General features: G+C 42.4%; 1 protein-coding gene across 2 annotated transcripts; it reads left to right on the top strand.

Annotated features, from left to right (window-relative positions):
- Positions 1-2,977: 2,977 nt before the first annotated feature.
- On the top strand, positions 2,978-16,038 carry ST8SIA3 (ST8 alpha-N-acetyl-neuraminide alpha-2,8-sialyltransferase 3). 2 transcript variants are annotated; one of them, XM_054033102.1, is made up of 5 exons: positions 3,007-3,156; positions 4,531-4,653; positions 6,952-7,509; positions 8,439-8,482; positions 12,179-16,038. In XM_054033102.1, exons 1-5 carry the CDS (start codon positions 3,026-3,028, stop codon positions 12,322-12,324), a joined length of 1,002 nt encoding a protein of 333 aa, XP_053889077.1. In that variant the 5' UTR covers positions 3,007-3,025; the 3' UTR covers positions 12,325-16,038. The 2 variants fall into 2 exon arrangements, with proteins under 2 accessions (XP_053889076.1, XP_053889077.1); XM_054033101.1 differs by having other exon boundaries at positions 2,978-3,156; positions 8,439-16,038.
- The last annotated feature ends 260 nt before the right edge of the window (positions 16,039-16,298 follow it).

The raw sequence follows: 16,298 nt of genomic DNA, 5'->3' as shown, positions 1-16,298 counted from the left end.
TTTATACCTACCCTTTGTTTCCTAACTTTTAATCAGTTACCAATCCATGAGAGAACCTTCCCTCTTATTCTGTGGCAGCTTACTTTGCGTAAGAGCCTTTGGCTTGTCAAAGGCTTTCTGAAAATCTAAGTACACTATATCCACTGGATCCCCTTGGTCCACATGCTTGTTGACACCCTCAGAGAATTCTAGTAGATTGGTGAGGCATGATTTCCCTTTACTAAAACCATGTTGACTCTTCCTCAACAAATTATGTTCATCTATGTGTCTGACAATATTGTGCTTTATTCTTCACTTCTTGCTCCCCCCCCCCTTTTTTAGCAGTGAAACTGGGCTAGCAACCACCTCCAGCAAATGAGATCTTTAAAGGGTCTCCCTAATACTGCATTTGTATAATCTGTGTAAGTATCTGTAGACTCATTGTTTAAAGACCAGCCTCTAATAAGGCACATTAATTCTGCTGGCATTTTGGGGCTCTATTCTGAGAATTCTAGTGGTCCTAATTCACACACATAGGCCATTTACTTCAGTGTGACTACCTGCTAAAGGATTTGCAGAATTGGACCCTTGCATGATTGCTTAAGACAATTTTAATGCATTTTTGTGTGTGCAAACCTTTTTATTTAAAGGTTATTCATGAAAAATGTATATCTTGTGTTTGTGAGACTTTACTTGCTCTTTGGATGACTGAGTCTGTAATGTATGTAGTACAGGATTTAGACACACTGTAGATGGGCAAGCATTTTACAAAGACCCTTTTAAGGTATTGGGCAATTTAAAAACAGATGTTGTTGACGTCAAAGGCTATTTCAAAATGTAGCACTTGGCTACTTTTTCATAGATTTATAGATTCATACATTCTAGGACTGGAAGGGACCTCGAGAGGTCATCGAGTCCAGTCCCCTGCTCTCTTGGCAGGACCAAATACTGTCTAGACCATCCCATTCTTTAACATGTACTATAAGTCCTAATCATTTTTTAATTAAATGTAATTAAACTGCTTCATAAACAAATCACTGAGCAAATTTCATCTGAAACCTAAGCACATTTGAGTGTTGTAAGTGGAGAAATAGTTGGCGTGAATGGGAATTTTGACTCCTTCACTTCCCTTTGCTCCACCAGCCTTCCTTATAACGCTTGCCCCGCTGTGCCGGAGCTCCTACCCTGTTTCCCCGAAAATAAGACATCCTCCGAAAATAAGGCCTACTTACAGTTTTGCCTCTCGTTGTAATATAAGGCATCCCCCCGATAATAAGACCTCCCCGATAATAAGGCATCCACCGATAATAAGGCATTTTTCATTTCTGAAAAATAAGACATCCCCTGAAAATAAGACCTAGCGCATCTTTGGGAGCAAAAATTAATATAAGACACTGTCTTATTTTCAGGGAAACAGGGTAGAAGCACATTATACTTTTTAAAAACTGAACCCCACAAGCCTTTCTTGCGGGGGACTCTCAGGGGAAGTTCTGAACGCGGGAGGCCTCCCGGCCTGGGAGCCGGCGGGCGGCCCGGGGCTTCTCCGACCGCGAAGGGGTCTGGAGTGGGGGGGGGGTGTTCTGGCGTGGGGAACGGGGGGCTCTGGTGGAGGAAACGGGGGGGTTCGGGTGGTGTGAGGGAGGCTCTGGTGGGGGAAACGGGAGGGTTCGGGCGGTGTATGGGGGGCTCGGGCGTGGGGAGGGTTCTGGCGTGGGGAACGGGAGGGGCTCTGGCGGTGTGAGCGGGGCTCGGGCGTGGGGAGGGTTCGGGTGATGTGAGGGGGGCTCGGGCGTTGAATGGGGGGGGCTCTGGTGGGGGAAACGGGGGGGTTTGGGCGGTGTGAGCGTGGCTCGGGCGTGGGGAGGGTTCTGGCGTGCGGGACGGGGTTCGGGTGGTGTGAGGGGGGCTCGGGCGTTGAATGGGGGGACTCTGGTGGGGAAAACGGGGGGGTTCGGGCGGTGTGAGCGGGGCTCGGGCGTGGGGAGGGTTCGGGTGATGTGAGGGGGGCTCGGGCGTTGAATGGGGGGGCTCTGGTGGGGGAAACGGGGGGGGTTCGGGCGGTGTGAGCGTGGCTCGGGCGTGGGGAGGGTTCTGGCGTGCGGGACGGGGTTCGGGTGGTGTGAGGGGGGCTCGGGCGTTGAATGGGGGGACTCTGGTGGGGAAAACGGGGGGGTTCGGGCGGTGTGAGCGGGGCTCGGGCGTGGGGAGGGTTCGGGTGATGTGAGGGGGGCTCGGGCGTTGAATGGGGGGGCTCTGGTGGGGGAAACGGGGGGGGTTCGGGCGGTGTGAGCGTGGCTCGGGCGTGGGGTGGGTTCTGGCGTGGGGGACGGGGTTCGGGCGGTGTGAGGGGGGCTCGGGCGTTGAATGGGGGGACTCTGGTGGGGAAAACGGGGGGGTTCGGGCGGTGTCAGCGGGGCTCGGGCGTGGGGAGGGTTCTGGCGTGGGGGACGGGGGGCTCGGGCGTTGAATGGGGGGGCTCTCGTGGGGGACCCGGGGGGGGGGGTTCTGCCGGAAGGCGCGGGGCCTGCAGCTATCTGCATCCCTCCCCACCCATCTGCATGCAGCCCCACCCGGCAGCGTGTGGCCACCGTGGCTCCTACGTTCATTAGCGCCGCGCCCCACAGGCTGTTTGGGAGATTAAGGTTCATTAATGCCCGCCGGTGCCCGCACTGCCCGGTAGCGCTCTACCCCCAGCCCCGCCAGCGGGAACGGGCCTGGCCTGAGGGGCAGCGGCGCCCCGGCTCAGCCGGCTGCCATTTCAGCGCCGCCTGCAGCTCCGAACCCTCCATTTTATTTGTGATTCTGCCTCGTGCCCGCTCGCAGCTCCCGTGGCTCCGGATTGTCTCTCGGAGTTGCCTCCCCCGCCCTCCCCCCGCGACACACACAGCGCCATCGCAGCTCGCTCGCTGTAACGCCAATGGGCCGGTTTCTCTAGCTTCTCCCCCACCCCATCCCCCCACCCCACCCCACCCCTTGCAACTCCATTGCTTTCCCAGGCATGAGAAATTGCAAAATGGTCCGGGTGGCTAGTGTGCTGGGGCTGGTGATGCTCAGCGTGGCTCTGCTGATCTTATCCCTCATCAGCTACGTGTCCCTGAAAAAGGACAATATCTTCACCACTCCCAGATATGCCAGCTCGGGGGTGCCCAGAATGTACATGTTCCATGCTGGATTCAGGTAAGTGCCTGCTGTTTCTCGCTCCGTTTTAAGGCGGATGGATGCACCCGGGGGGGGGGGGGAGAGTCCTGCATCTTGGCTTTCCCCGTTCGCCCAGGCACCCTTTGATCGTTGCTTTTAAAATGAAATAACACCCTGCGAGTCAATCGATGTGCTCGCTCTGCTCTGGGCTTTCCCACCAGTGGCCAAAACCACAGGGCCCCTTGGTCTGTGTGGTGGGGAGGATGCTGCTGACTGACTTGGGGGAAAGACTCATGTTAGTTGATGATCATGGTGGCTCCACGCCCGGTTCATATATATTCCAGGGGGCGAGCTAATGGCGCAGGCGCCCTGGTCCCCTGGATTGAGGTGGGGAAAGGCTGGGAGTCCCCCCCCCCCACACGTCTTCCCTTGCAACCCTCCCCCCTTTGCAATTCCCCCCACCAGGGAGATTCCAGCCCCGGGTCCAGCGCAAAGCCACTCCCGGCAGAGGGCTCCAGGCTCAGGGCACAAGATGCTCTCTGGACCCCCAGCACCCAGAGCGGTTCCCAGCTCTCCTTCCTCCCCAGCCTGCTGTTCTTCGGCTGGAGAGAGAAAAAAAGTGGCTCAGATCCCCATCTTGTATGGCGCTTTGGATTCTGCTTTGCACTTGATGGGGGTACCGAAGAGACCACGCTGCAGCATCCCCCGGAAATCCGAGGGGTTGAGCCTGACGAGAGGCGAACGGGTCTGGGTCATATCGGTGGGGCTGGAACTCCTTGTAAAAACGCTCTGTGCTGGCTGATGCAGTCCGTGTGCAAAGCCCGTTGCATCTTCTTAGGAACACATGAAGAGAGATTCCCTTCCCTACCCTACAGTGCTGAGCTTTCTGAATAAGGGCAGAGTACAAGCCCAATCCCTCAGAGAAATGCGGGACACTCTGGTGGAGAGGGAAGGAGAGTTGTTAAACTGCTGGAGTTTCTGAGGCTTGGGGGAGTGGGGGAGAGAGAGAAAAGAGACAGGAAAGCAGGATGAAATGAACAGGCAGAACCCTCTTATCATAATAACCCAGGCCCAGGGAGCGGGGCTAGCTGCTGGAGACTGCCTGCTGGTCGATCGCTGTCCGTGGTGCTGATTTACGCTCTGAACCTGCCCATCTGTTTGACTTCAATTCCAGCACAGTAATATTTTTGACGGCCATTTTATGAATTCTGCAGTGCATAGAAATGTGTAAAGTCTCTTTCGTTCAGATTGATTTAAACAGGGAGACCAGACTATGAGGGGGAAATGGAGATTTTGCTCAGTTAGTTCCCTGCCCATTAAGTCATCCGCACTAAAACAGACAGAATCTTTAAACTCAGCCCTGAACAATTTGTTAATTCCGTGTGTGTACCTGCGTGCGTGCTCATTTTTCAGGTCCCAGTTTGCACTGAAGTTTCTGGACCCTTCGTTTGTACCGATTACAAATTCTTTGACACACGAGCTGCAGGAAAAGCCTTCCAAATGGACGTTTAATAGAACAGCATTCTTACATCAAAGGTGAGAGAGAATCAAACCAAGGGACTGTTTTCTTAGGCATGGGGCTCTAGTCTAGCCCCATGTAGTGCAATTATCCCTCTCCCTATGTACCTGTGGTTGGTGTATATTTAGAAAATATAATCAGGAAATTATAAATACTGAATTCTGAGTAACTTACCAGAACTTTTGAGACACAGAGTGAGTCCGAACATTTCCCAACAAGGTGAAGTGTTTAAAAAAAATACAAAATAAAATACATCACTGTCTTAGGGTAATTTATTATTTCATTAAAGAACAGAAGCTGTTTTACAGCAATGGAATATTACTATTATACTAATACGATGTAACCAGGTTTATCAAAATGATAATTAATTTGCTATTATTTCAAGAGAATTAAAAAAAATAAGACTCAATATATAATTTATCAAATATTATATTTATTAAAATACAAAAAATGTTTCAGTGGAACTTCTCAGCCAATTAGCAACCAGTAATTCTGTAAAAATGCAGACTAGCTCTTTCTTTATAACCATAGCTGTTTCTGGTTGTCTAAAACATGGAGAACATGATGGAAACATTTCTGATCCAATTAAAATTAATTTTTTCCATAATGATTTTCACCTCAACTTCACCAAATTCCATTTAACAAGATGACAACATGGCAATGGAAATTATTCCTCAGTTCCCTTCATTTCCTCAAAACTCAACATTTGCAAGAATTTAATATTAGGTGAAATGCCTTTTAGTCTATCATTGATGCTCTTCTTCAACTTGTGATACTAATGCTGGTAAATGGTGGGCCAGTCTTCTTTCTTTCTTTCTTTCTTTCTTTCTTTCTTTCTTTCTTTCTATATGTGTTTAGCCATTGATCTTGTTCATGGAAATTTCTGCTTAGAGATTGATGCCACAATCTGGGCCAATAACATTATAAGAATACAAATTTTGCCTGAAAATTGCCCAGTGTTTTTAAAGGCTAGATTGTAGCTTGGATTACACAACCAGGCAGAGGAGTAAGAACTTTCTTAACACCCTATGCAGCCCACCTGGTAATGGGTTTTGGCACAAAGGAGAGAGCTGACCAATGTGTCCACTAACTGTTTCCTTGGAATGGGTAGGAGAAGTGGTGAACTTTGGCTCCACTCCCTCTACTCTTTGGTCTCTAGCCAACACAGCAGTGTTGGGGCTGTGGAAAATAATTTATGGCTGGTATAGCCCAACACTAAATTACAACTCTTCAGGGGCCAGAGAGGAGCAGAGAGGAAATTGTGGTTCTTCCCTGGGGTGTTCCAGTAATGACATCACAATGTGCCACCACTATGGCCTGTGCTCTTGCAGCACAGTCTACCCTTAAATAAATAGCTCAGCTGCACCTCTATGTTGATGTTAGTTAATGCCTCAAGATCTGCCTTGCATTTGTCTGTTATCAATAGACCATAATTAGGGTACCCACTGGGATTCCATTAATGCTTAGACATTTGAGGATGGCGAGCTGGAAGAGAGGTTGTTTGTTTTTCATAAACATGAGCAAATAAAGCAGTAATGGTTCATTTTCTAGTTTTATCCACTGCAGGCGAAATTCCAGAGTGTTTTTAGGATTCATAATAGCCCTTTTAAAAATTCCAGTTTGCTTGTCCAAATGAGATATTACGGTATTATGTTTACGTAAGGGGAGACAGTTGAATGTCATTTGTTTTGTGACTCAAAGCTTCTTAATGAGGTACAAGAAGCACTTGTATTAAAAATTTAGCTACATTACTGTTAATACAATTGAATATTCTTGACTGCTTCATTTTGTTTTAAGTACATCTTGGCTTATGAGAGCTATCCAGTCTCACCAAAGCACTTCTGTTCACTACCATGGGTGAAATTTACTCCTATCCAGAGGATCAGTACAAGGCCCAGGCATTGCCCTCAAGTTCGGGTTTAAATAGGATTTAGTCTTTTTGCTGAGGCTCTGCACAGCAGTGAATTTCATCCCATGTAAACAGTACACAGTTACAATCGTATGCCTCAAACTTAAGAATTAATCAAGTATTATAATGTCGGTATTATTCTGGGCCAGATCCTCAACTGATGCAAATCAGCGTCCTCCATTAAAGTCAGTGGAGTTATGAAGGTTTGAGGATCTGGTCTCACAACTCTTGTCAGTTCATATCCATTTGAAAGCTGTTGCATTGCAACCCTCAGCTGGAATAACTTTACTCCAGTTGTTTTAAATAAAACCAATCATGACATAAGAAAGAAAACCTCTATTTTGTATAAAGGAGAGAAATATAAAGAAATGTTTTATTTTGTTTTTTTTTTTGTATTTTATTTTAGGCAAGGAATTCTCCAGCATGTTGATGTAATAAAAAATTTTTCTTTGACCAAGAATAGTGTTCGGATTGGACAGCTGATGCATTATGATTATTCCAGCCATAAGTATGTTTTCTCTATTAGCAATAACTTCAGATCACTGCTTCCAGATGTCTCACCTGTCTTGAATAAGCATTATAACATTTGTGCTGTTGTTGGAAATAGTGGAATCCTTACAGGGAGTCAGTGTGGACAAGAAATAGATAAGTCTGATTTTGTTTTTCGTTGCAACTTTGCTCCAACTGAGGCTTTCCAAAAAGATGTTGGAAGGAAAACCAACCTTACAACCTTCAATCCCAGCATCCTGGAAAAGTATTACAACAATCTTTTGACCATTCAGGATCGCAATAACTTTTTTCTAAGTTTAAAAAAGCTTGATGGGGCCATTCTTTGGATCCCAGCTTTTTTCTTCCACACTTCAGCAACTGTTACAAGAACATTGGTTGACTTCTTTGTTGAGCATAGAGGGCAATTAAAGGTCCAGCTGGCTTGGCCAGGAAATATAATGCAGCATGTCAACAGGTTTGTATTTTTCATGTATTTCACTCATTGAAACATATATCACTAATCAACTACTTTATTGATTTTTCATTCACAATTCACCTGATGTACAATGTCTAAAGGTTAGGACCTAATTCTGCTCCCATTGAAGGCAATTGAAGTTTTGCCATTGACTTCAATGAGAAGCACAATTGCTCCCTTAAGGTGAAATTCCCACCCGTGCAAAAGAGTAGCACAAGGTCAATGTGGCATTTAATTCAGCATAAGTGGGATGTAAGTGGTTGCATGGGTTTTGTGCTGTCCCACTGCACAAGGGTGAATCACACAATGAATATAGCACTAGAGCACTATCAACTTTTGCTGTAGGTATTATAAGCCAGCCTATAGCCAAATTCATCATATAAACAAGGTGACTTGACATAAGCAGGGTTGCAGTTCAGAGTAGTTTAAATTCTAGGCACTCTTGTTCAGGTTGAAGACTGTAAATGCAATGCAATAATATTGGCATAAGTAGTGCATAGCCTTGTAATGGCTGTCTGCACAAGGGTTAATTTAACCCTAAGACCATGATCCTGCAGTTGCCTCCACATAGGCAAACAGAAGCCCATGTGTAGCCCAGATGGTGTCAGTGGGGTTCTGCAAAAGTGAAGGGATCTTTCTGCAGACAGGGACTGCTTTGCAGGATTGGGGACTAACAAACCGATGTCCTAATGGACACCATTGCAGAGAGGCACAAAAAAGTCTGTGATAAACTTGTGCAAGGATAGCGTTTTCAGTAACAGTATGTTATACTCATGCTTTTTTAATAAGGCCTAACCTGAATAGTAACCCTAATATTATTCATATGATCACTTATGAATATTGACATTCTCCACCCACCATCTTGTTTTTTTATAAATCGTCATATACAGAATTTGTACCTGAATCAGCCTCTGCTTATTATTTCACAGGTACTGGAAAAATAAACATTTGTCACCCAAGCGACTGAGCACAGGTATTCTTATGTATACCCTTGCTTCTGCAATATGTGAAGAGATCCACTTGTATGGGTTTTGGCCATTTGGATTTGATCCTAACACCAGGGAAGACCTCCCATACCATTACTACGATAAAAAAGGAACAAAGTTCACTACCAAGTGGCAGGAGTCCCACCAGCTGCCTGCAGAATTCCAGCTGCTCTACAAAATGCATGGTGAAGGACTAACTAAACTGACTTTGTCACATTGTGCCTAAGAACTTAAAACTTGAAGTGCCAAATGATTGTTTAAAAAGTGCCCAAAATTGAATTAAACATTCTTTAAAATATAATTCTAAAAAAAAAGAAAAAAACCTAAAATATTTTCCATAATATAAAGATGCTTTTTAATAGCCCTTATCACAGCTCATCAAAAAGTTTCAGCATATTTAGCAATGCAGAAGTGTTTATCAAAATGTACTGACACTATTCATGGACCAGAAAAGTTTAAACTCTTTAAGATAGATATTTTGCATTTATAGATATGCTACTAAATACATGTTTTAAAATATTTTCATATATATATTTTAACATTACACTAAATGCCTCTAACCTACAAATTTTAATGTTCCCTGCAGATTAGAATTAGAACCGTTAGTTTAAAATATTTTGCTTATCTTACAGCTATTACTATTAGTAGTGAAACATACACATGTTGCCATGGCTAATTGGAGAAAGCTAATTAACATTTCCATTTACTATCAAGTTATAGTTCTTTAGAATGAACTCTGATTTTCACAGCTTGCATATCATCTGTGGTCTTGTATTTTACATTTTCCTAGGACTAGTATTAAAGTGATGGGCCTTGTCATAACTAGATACATAAATTGTTCTTAGGTTACTTCAGTGTTTTAATTCAGTTTGAGACAAATCCTAGAGACGGACCCATTTAAATCTATGGGAATGTTGTCATTAACATCAGTGTAACAGAATTTGGCTGTTTGATTTTAAAATTAATGTATCAAGATTAATAATACAATTTTTTAAAATTCTATTCTGTGATGAGGAGGCCCTTCCTAATCCTATCCAAACATCCCCAAAGGGGGCTGACAGTGATTTGAGGAATATAGATCCTTTGGAGGAGGAGCACAGTTTGTAATAGTCTCTTTGACCTAGGCTCCTCTATTCCTAAACTCCCCTTCATCAGTGTTATTGCTGCACTCCCAGTCTTCACAAGCCTAACCCACATATTCTAAAGCCACTGCAAAAAATGGGTTTTCTACTCCATAGCCCATTGCACTACCAACCAAAGCCCTAGTCCTGCAATGAGCTCTGTGCGGCCTCTGGAGTCCACCCATGCAGATAATTACAGGATCAGGGTTCAAGATAGAAATTAGATTTTCACATATATTGTTTCTTTTTCCTTGTAGTTCTACTGTACCTCAAGCATAGTTATTCTATGTGTTCGGGTGATACATTGTGATATGTTCCAAAAGTGGCATCCATACTGGAAATACTATACCCCATCCTGTTGCTCCCTCTCCATGTATCAAGATTAAAAAAGATGTGCAGAAACCAGGGTAACCATTACATTGCTCCTGAACAAGTGTATATAGTTATGTCTAAAAAAAAAGTGTAATGATGAAACATAATTCAACAAAAATCTTTGATAGGTTTTTTTATTTGGGAGCAGTGAGGATAAGATCAATGCCAACAATGGGAACAGATTAAAATTACTGGCTAAAATTTTCAAATTTAGGTGCCAAAAGTTAATCACCTAATTCCATATTTAGGTAATTAAACATTCACTGAAGTCCATGGGAGATGCAGGTTTCTAAACCACTTTAAAAATCAGGCAACTTATGTAGGGACCTAACTTTTGGGGCCTAACTTTGAAAACATTGGCCATTATGTCTCAGGCCAATTGATTCTAATATTTTTAAATTAAAACCATTATGCTTCAAAATATTCTAACAATTTTATATTATTTTGTATGGCTTCAAGTGAAGAATAACTAAGTCCTGGAGGTATCTGTGATAATGATGTAAAACACCACACATGCTGCTATCTTAATTTTTCAAAGATTCATCTACAAAATAAAAATAGAATTTAAGAATGGAAAACTCCAGGGTAATATAAATAATGTTCTAATCAGTGAGGAATGGTCTCCCTCCTCCATGGAATCCACTGAAACCTCTGCACCTTGGCTTGAGATGGCCATGCCGGGACTGGAGAAGGATGGAAATGGGGACCACTGCTTTATTTGGCATAATCCCCTCAGCATCCATGGTGAAATGCTGACCCTAATGAACTCAGTGGGAGTTTTGCCTTTGATTTCAATAGGAATTTCTCCCTGAGTTCTTTTCTGAGTGAAAATCTGCCTGAGAGTTAGGGTGAAATTCTGGCCCTAATCAGGTTAATGGGAGTGTTAGCTCCATTTCTAAGTTTTCACCTCTCTCAGGATTCCCATGTGAGGGGAGCACGGAGCCACCTTGCAACAACTTTAAAAAACTCTGAATCCCAATGCCTCTGGTGGAAAAGCAAATGCTATCCAGCTGACTTTGCATCATCAAACTCAGCCTGTGCTATGCATTGTTCTTAAAGTGGTATTTCCACCAGTGAAGGACGCCAGCCCCATTCACTGAATGGAGATCCTGAAACAGCAAGAGTTTTAAAACCATTTTCAAAATTCTTCTTTGATTCCTGGAGAGGACATAAATCACCAACAATTTGCTGGGTTTGTTTTGTAAATAGAAACTTAAAACTGAAAGTGTTCAGGAGAAGGTTAGCCTATATCCAAACTCACAGAGTATAGAGTATTCCATCATAGTGTTAATGGATGACTTCACACTCTCCTGTTTAGAAATCGCATTATTGCTAAAGTTTCTTGCCCAGTTGTGGAAGCCTGCATCTGCTTTCCTGATATCTTTGTCTGTCCTGCTCGCTATTCTTAAGAATTCATACACTAGAGTTTTACTTATTACAGGTGTTGTTATTAAGTGGCCTCATAATGGTGAGGTGCCAATGTATCATGGCTCCATATGATTAATTATTGCTATTTTATTTATTATTTGCATTGCAATAGCATGTGAGGTCCCCAATCAGGGATTAGTTCTCCATTGTGCTAGCCAATGTTCCAACACAGGACAAAAAGACAGTCCCTGCCCCCAAAGAGCTTACAAACTACGATATACCCAGGTTAAGGAGCTAGGGCCCAGCCCTGCAAACCTCTACCTTCTGACTAGTCCTAGTGAAGTCAGATGAGTAAAGGTCTTCAGGATTGGACCCATCCCTTGTAACTCCTAATCTGCCATGTTACACTGTGGGTGTGATTGCTATGGTATAATCCAGTCACTGTCCAATATTAAACAGTGTTAAACAAGGTTTGGGGTTTGGTATACAGAAACCTCAGCCTGCTTAGTACCGTGGCAACCACATTATTAAATATCCCTTTTAACCTTTTATTAAAGATAAAGCAAAGAGAGAAAAACAGTTAAAGGATGCAAAATGTAAAGTATTAAGTAAGGTTTTCATGTTAACAACATCCCTTGTTCTCTTTCCCTTTAGCTGAAGAGAATTTTTAGAAGGAAGAAAAATCTTTGTTTGATAGTCATTAGACGGTACCAAAAATGGTAATAACTGTCCTTTTGGGAAAAAATTGATGAAGATAGTTGAGATGGGCTGGAGCTGTTGTTCCTGATACTATTGTTAAAGTTTGATCCTATTTCATCCCAGATGGTGTTTGGGATTCAGCTGGAGCCAAGCAGAGGTGGTGGTGTGTTCTGTGTTCTCTCTCTCTGGCATGGTCTGGTCAGGACATCTCTCAAGATCAGGATGATGAAGACCCAGGGGTCCAGGAGATGGTGGGGTGGCAGCCATGATGGTGAAGCTTGCTCCAGTAGAAATTTTTCTCCCCAAAGTCTTTTTCTTTTAAGGACCCCAAAAAGGAATAGTGGGTGGAATAGCACATCCCCTCATTATTTCATCCACCAATTAGGCCTACTTCTGGCACAACAATTTTGGTTCACTAATTTCTGGTTCCACACTTTTCTTGCTTACAAGCAGGATCTTAACACAGTCCTTGAGTTGTATCAGTAGGCCTTTTTGTATGGACTAATTCAGTCTTTCTCCATTTCGTACCTTTTCCCATCAAAATTTGTTGCTATTGTGACATCTTATGAACGTACACTGACTTTTTACAATGGAACTCACAATTCAGGTAAATTTGTAAGCCCAGTTATCGCAGCTTGGGGTGCAGAAGGGGTAAGAGAGGAGCAACAGCCCAAGAATTAAGTTCTGAACAATTGTCTTTTTCTGGGTGCCTGTGTCTAAGGAAGGTGAAAACATTATTTACATATTTTTCAAAAAGGAAGAATGAGAATTATGAAGGGTAGGGTTCTGCACTAATTATTAACTAGGAACGTCAAATAATCTTTTCCAATGTACCTTACTATTGGATTGTACAGTGTGTGTGTGTTCACCATGGAAGCTAAGTCCATTCTTAATTCACTGCTATGTATAATAGAATATTCTTAGTTTAACTTAATATACACACACAGCCACCAATACACACCTAATTCTATAAACATTGTATCATATTTTGTACTGTGTGGAACTCAGTCACTGGAAAACAGGAAATATTGCAGGAGGGTTCATAGTTGGTAGCTGGCATTTTAATTTAAGTGATGGATTATTAATTTAAACAGTGGGAAACTATAATTTTAATCTAATTAAGTAAATATGAACAATTAGCATCATATTTGTTTTAATGCTGAGGCCAATATGTTGTATATATTTTTCAGTTGCTGGCTCTCAACAATAAGAAATTATATTGGCCAACAATGTCAATGTTTGGCTACTGTACATTGTTTACATAACATAGTTATGTGCAAGTTAGGTACATAGTTATGTACAAGTTTAGATTACTAATGAATTTAATTAGAAGTAATCACAAGCAAATATGCACTCGTCTAAATGAATGTCTAAATGAATGTTCTTTCCATTCAGTCACATAGAGCATCTTCAAGAGACATTTTCACAAAGGGGAACAATCTATTTAGGGCCAGATTCCAACACCTTTTTTCTAGTTTAAGATCACCTTACTGCATGGGTTATTCCACTGTCTTCTTTCCATTGACTTCAATGGGAATACTCATGGAGTACAGTATAACTGAATCTGAATAAGAGTATCAGAATCTTTTAAAATGCGGTGGATCTTCTTATAATAAAGTCATCATTTTTTCACAGTGCAGCATCACTCCAAGCAGAAATTCTCTAGATCCAAAACTTCTTCTGGTACATTTCAGTGTATTGAAATAATTTCAGCCCTAAACCACTTCACTATGGGGTCCCATGCTATCAGAGTTTACTGTGAATTCCACTGTTTAGCATAGTGGCAACATTTGGATATGAATCTCTATTTTGGGTTGGTGTCCTGATCTGGAGTTTTGTTCCGCACTGCTCTACCATTTCCTGTTCAGAAAGTGGATTTATTTCTCCAGTAGAGCTAGTCAGAAAAACTTCAATGGAACCATTTTCCATTGGAAAAAGAGGTTCCTTTGAAATCAAAATGCTTCATGAAATTGTGTAGAAAAAAAAAGGAAAAAAGTTTCTAAAATGTTAAAATGTCCCATTTTGACATTTTCAGAACAAAATGTTTTGGTGTTTGTTTCAATTTTATATTTTGTATTATATATTACATATATATTATAATATAATATAAAGTAAAAAGCCAAAATTGAAACAAAAGATTTCATTCAGCCCCAATTCTTTTTTTTCTGAAATTTTCTTTTGCACAGAATTCTGAAATGTTCAGTTTTCTTTCTTTATCAGAACAAATTTTGAAAACTCAAAATCCTTTGCAAAGTGGAATTTCCAATCTCCACACAGCTGTAATCTCCAGCTTTTTTTTCCTTATAATTTTGCTTGCTATTATTTTCATCTGAGGGCTGAATTCTGTTTCTGTGCCTGCTCTTTTGCACCCACAAAATGAATTGCAAGTGCAAAAATTATGGGAACAAACGGCTCTGTAAAAGGGAGGCCACTCTTCTGAAACTATATGCCTAATTGTTGAAGGAAGTAGACTATGGAATTGTGCCACTTATACCAGGGCTGAATTTGTTTAGTTTAAACAAATGTTGCCTCCCTTACAGCCTGTTTCTCACTCCCCACTCTCCCTTGCAGTGAAGTTATGCAGTGGAACTAGACTCCAAGTTCTGCTCTCTCCACAGGAAAAGAACTCCCAAGAGCAGACTATCAGGGGTGAGATCCACTCTGGGCACTTGACAGGAGAATTTTGCCCTTGAAACTGTGGTTTGATAAGCACTACTGTGATGCTATAGCAGGGAGAAAGAGGCACTAGGTGCTAAGTGAGAAACACAAATATCTTTAAATATCAGAAACAGGAATTCAGAAAATTATTGACAAAGGGCCATATCATACCATTGATTTTTACGCATAACTCCCCATTGTTTTTTCAGAACCCCATTGAACATTTCAGAGCCATCGATTTCAGCGGGGAGTTCTGCTTCAAAATCAATGACACAATAAGGCCCAAAGAAAATTGCTTTTTGGTATCAATATTCTTTGTTCAAGTTTGCTGCAATGTGGAAACCATGCTTTAAAACAATGTGTTACTTGTATCCTTCTGTTTTTCTAGATGGTATTTCAAATCTGCTTTTGTTTAGAGACAAAAATAACTGGATTTATTATGCAAATTAAAAGGAACACTATTTTGGGGGCCAATACTCTTCTCATTGGAGTGAATGGAAAGACTCCCATATGATTCATTCAGGGCAGGATCAAGTTCCTCTCCTTGTCCTAAATCTCCAATTTCAAATTAGTTGGAGAAATTCACATTAAGAGCCTGATCCAGAAGTATCTGTGCTGGTAAACTCCCTTTGACAACAGCAGGTGTTTTGCCTGTGTCAGGACTGCAGGATTGAGATCAGTGTCCTTTTCCTATTGTGTCTCACTCATGGCTCATGTAACCCTTTTCAGGGGGCTGAACCTGAAAAGAGTCAAAGGTCCTATTTGACACCTCTGTGTTCACAAGCCAAAGTCATTGAAGGTCCAGATTCTGCCACTTTTACAGTGAGTGGTTAGCACCTGACTCCATGACTACTCCCTGTGGCAGACTCTGGTTGTGTTTTATGGAGAGATCAAAGCCAAGACAAACAAATGAATGGGGTTGAACTGGGAAGGCGCAGGGCCAGGAGCACCCAATAAGTGTGCTGACTCACCACATCTCCCAAGCAGACTGACAGGGACACCCCACATAAATTAAAGCAACTCGTCCAGCTGCTTTCCTCCAGCCGATCAGATTCTTTGAGTGTCAAGTGACAAAAATTGCACCCCACCCCAGGTGTTGAAGAGGGTAAATCATGCCTACATTTGTTATCTTGTTGGCTACACTCTTCCTGCCTTTCTCTTGCAATCTGAATTCCTTCTTGTCTATATCAATCTAAATGGATTTCTGATGGCGAAGGATAAATATGCAGTAATACAAGTAAAAAGAAGAACAGGAGTACTTGTGGCACCTTAGAGACTAACAAATTTATTAGAGCATAAGCTTTCGTGGGCTACAGCCCACTTCTTCGGATGCATAGTCCACGAAAGCTTATGCTCTAATAAATTTGTTAGTCTCTAAGGTGCCAAAAGTACTCCTGTTCTTCTTTTTGCGGATACAGACTAACACGGCTGCTACTCTGAAACCAGTAATACAAGTGAATGTCTCGCTAGAAAGGCATAGATATAGGACATTGTATGCCGATGTGTGTCATTTTCAAAACATTTTTGTTTAAAATATTGAATCATAGTTACTGGTTCCAAGGAGAAGGGCATGAACTGTTCAAAA

Source organism: Malaclemys terrapin, chromosome 6, assembly GCF_027887155.1.
Source record: "Malaclemys terrapin pileata isolate rMalTer1 chromosome 6, rMalTer1.hap1, whole genome shotgun sequence".
Classification (NCBI taxonomy): domain Eukaryota; kingdom Metazoa; phylum Chordata; order Testudines; family Emydidae; genus Malaclemys; species Malaclemys terrapin.
The sequence above is the reverse complement of the archived record's forward strand: the minus strand, read 5'-3'. Positions and strand labels throughout refer to the sequence as shown.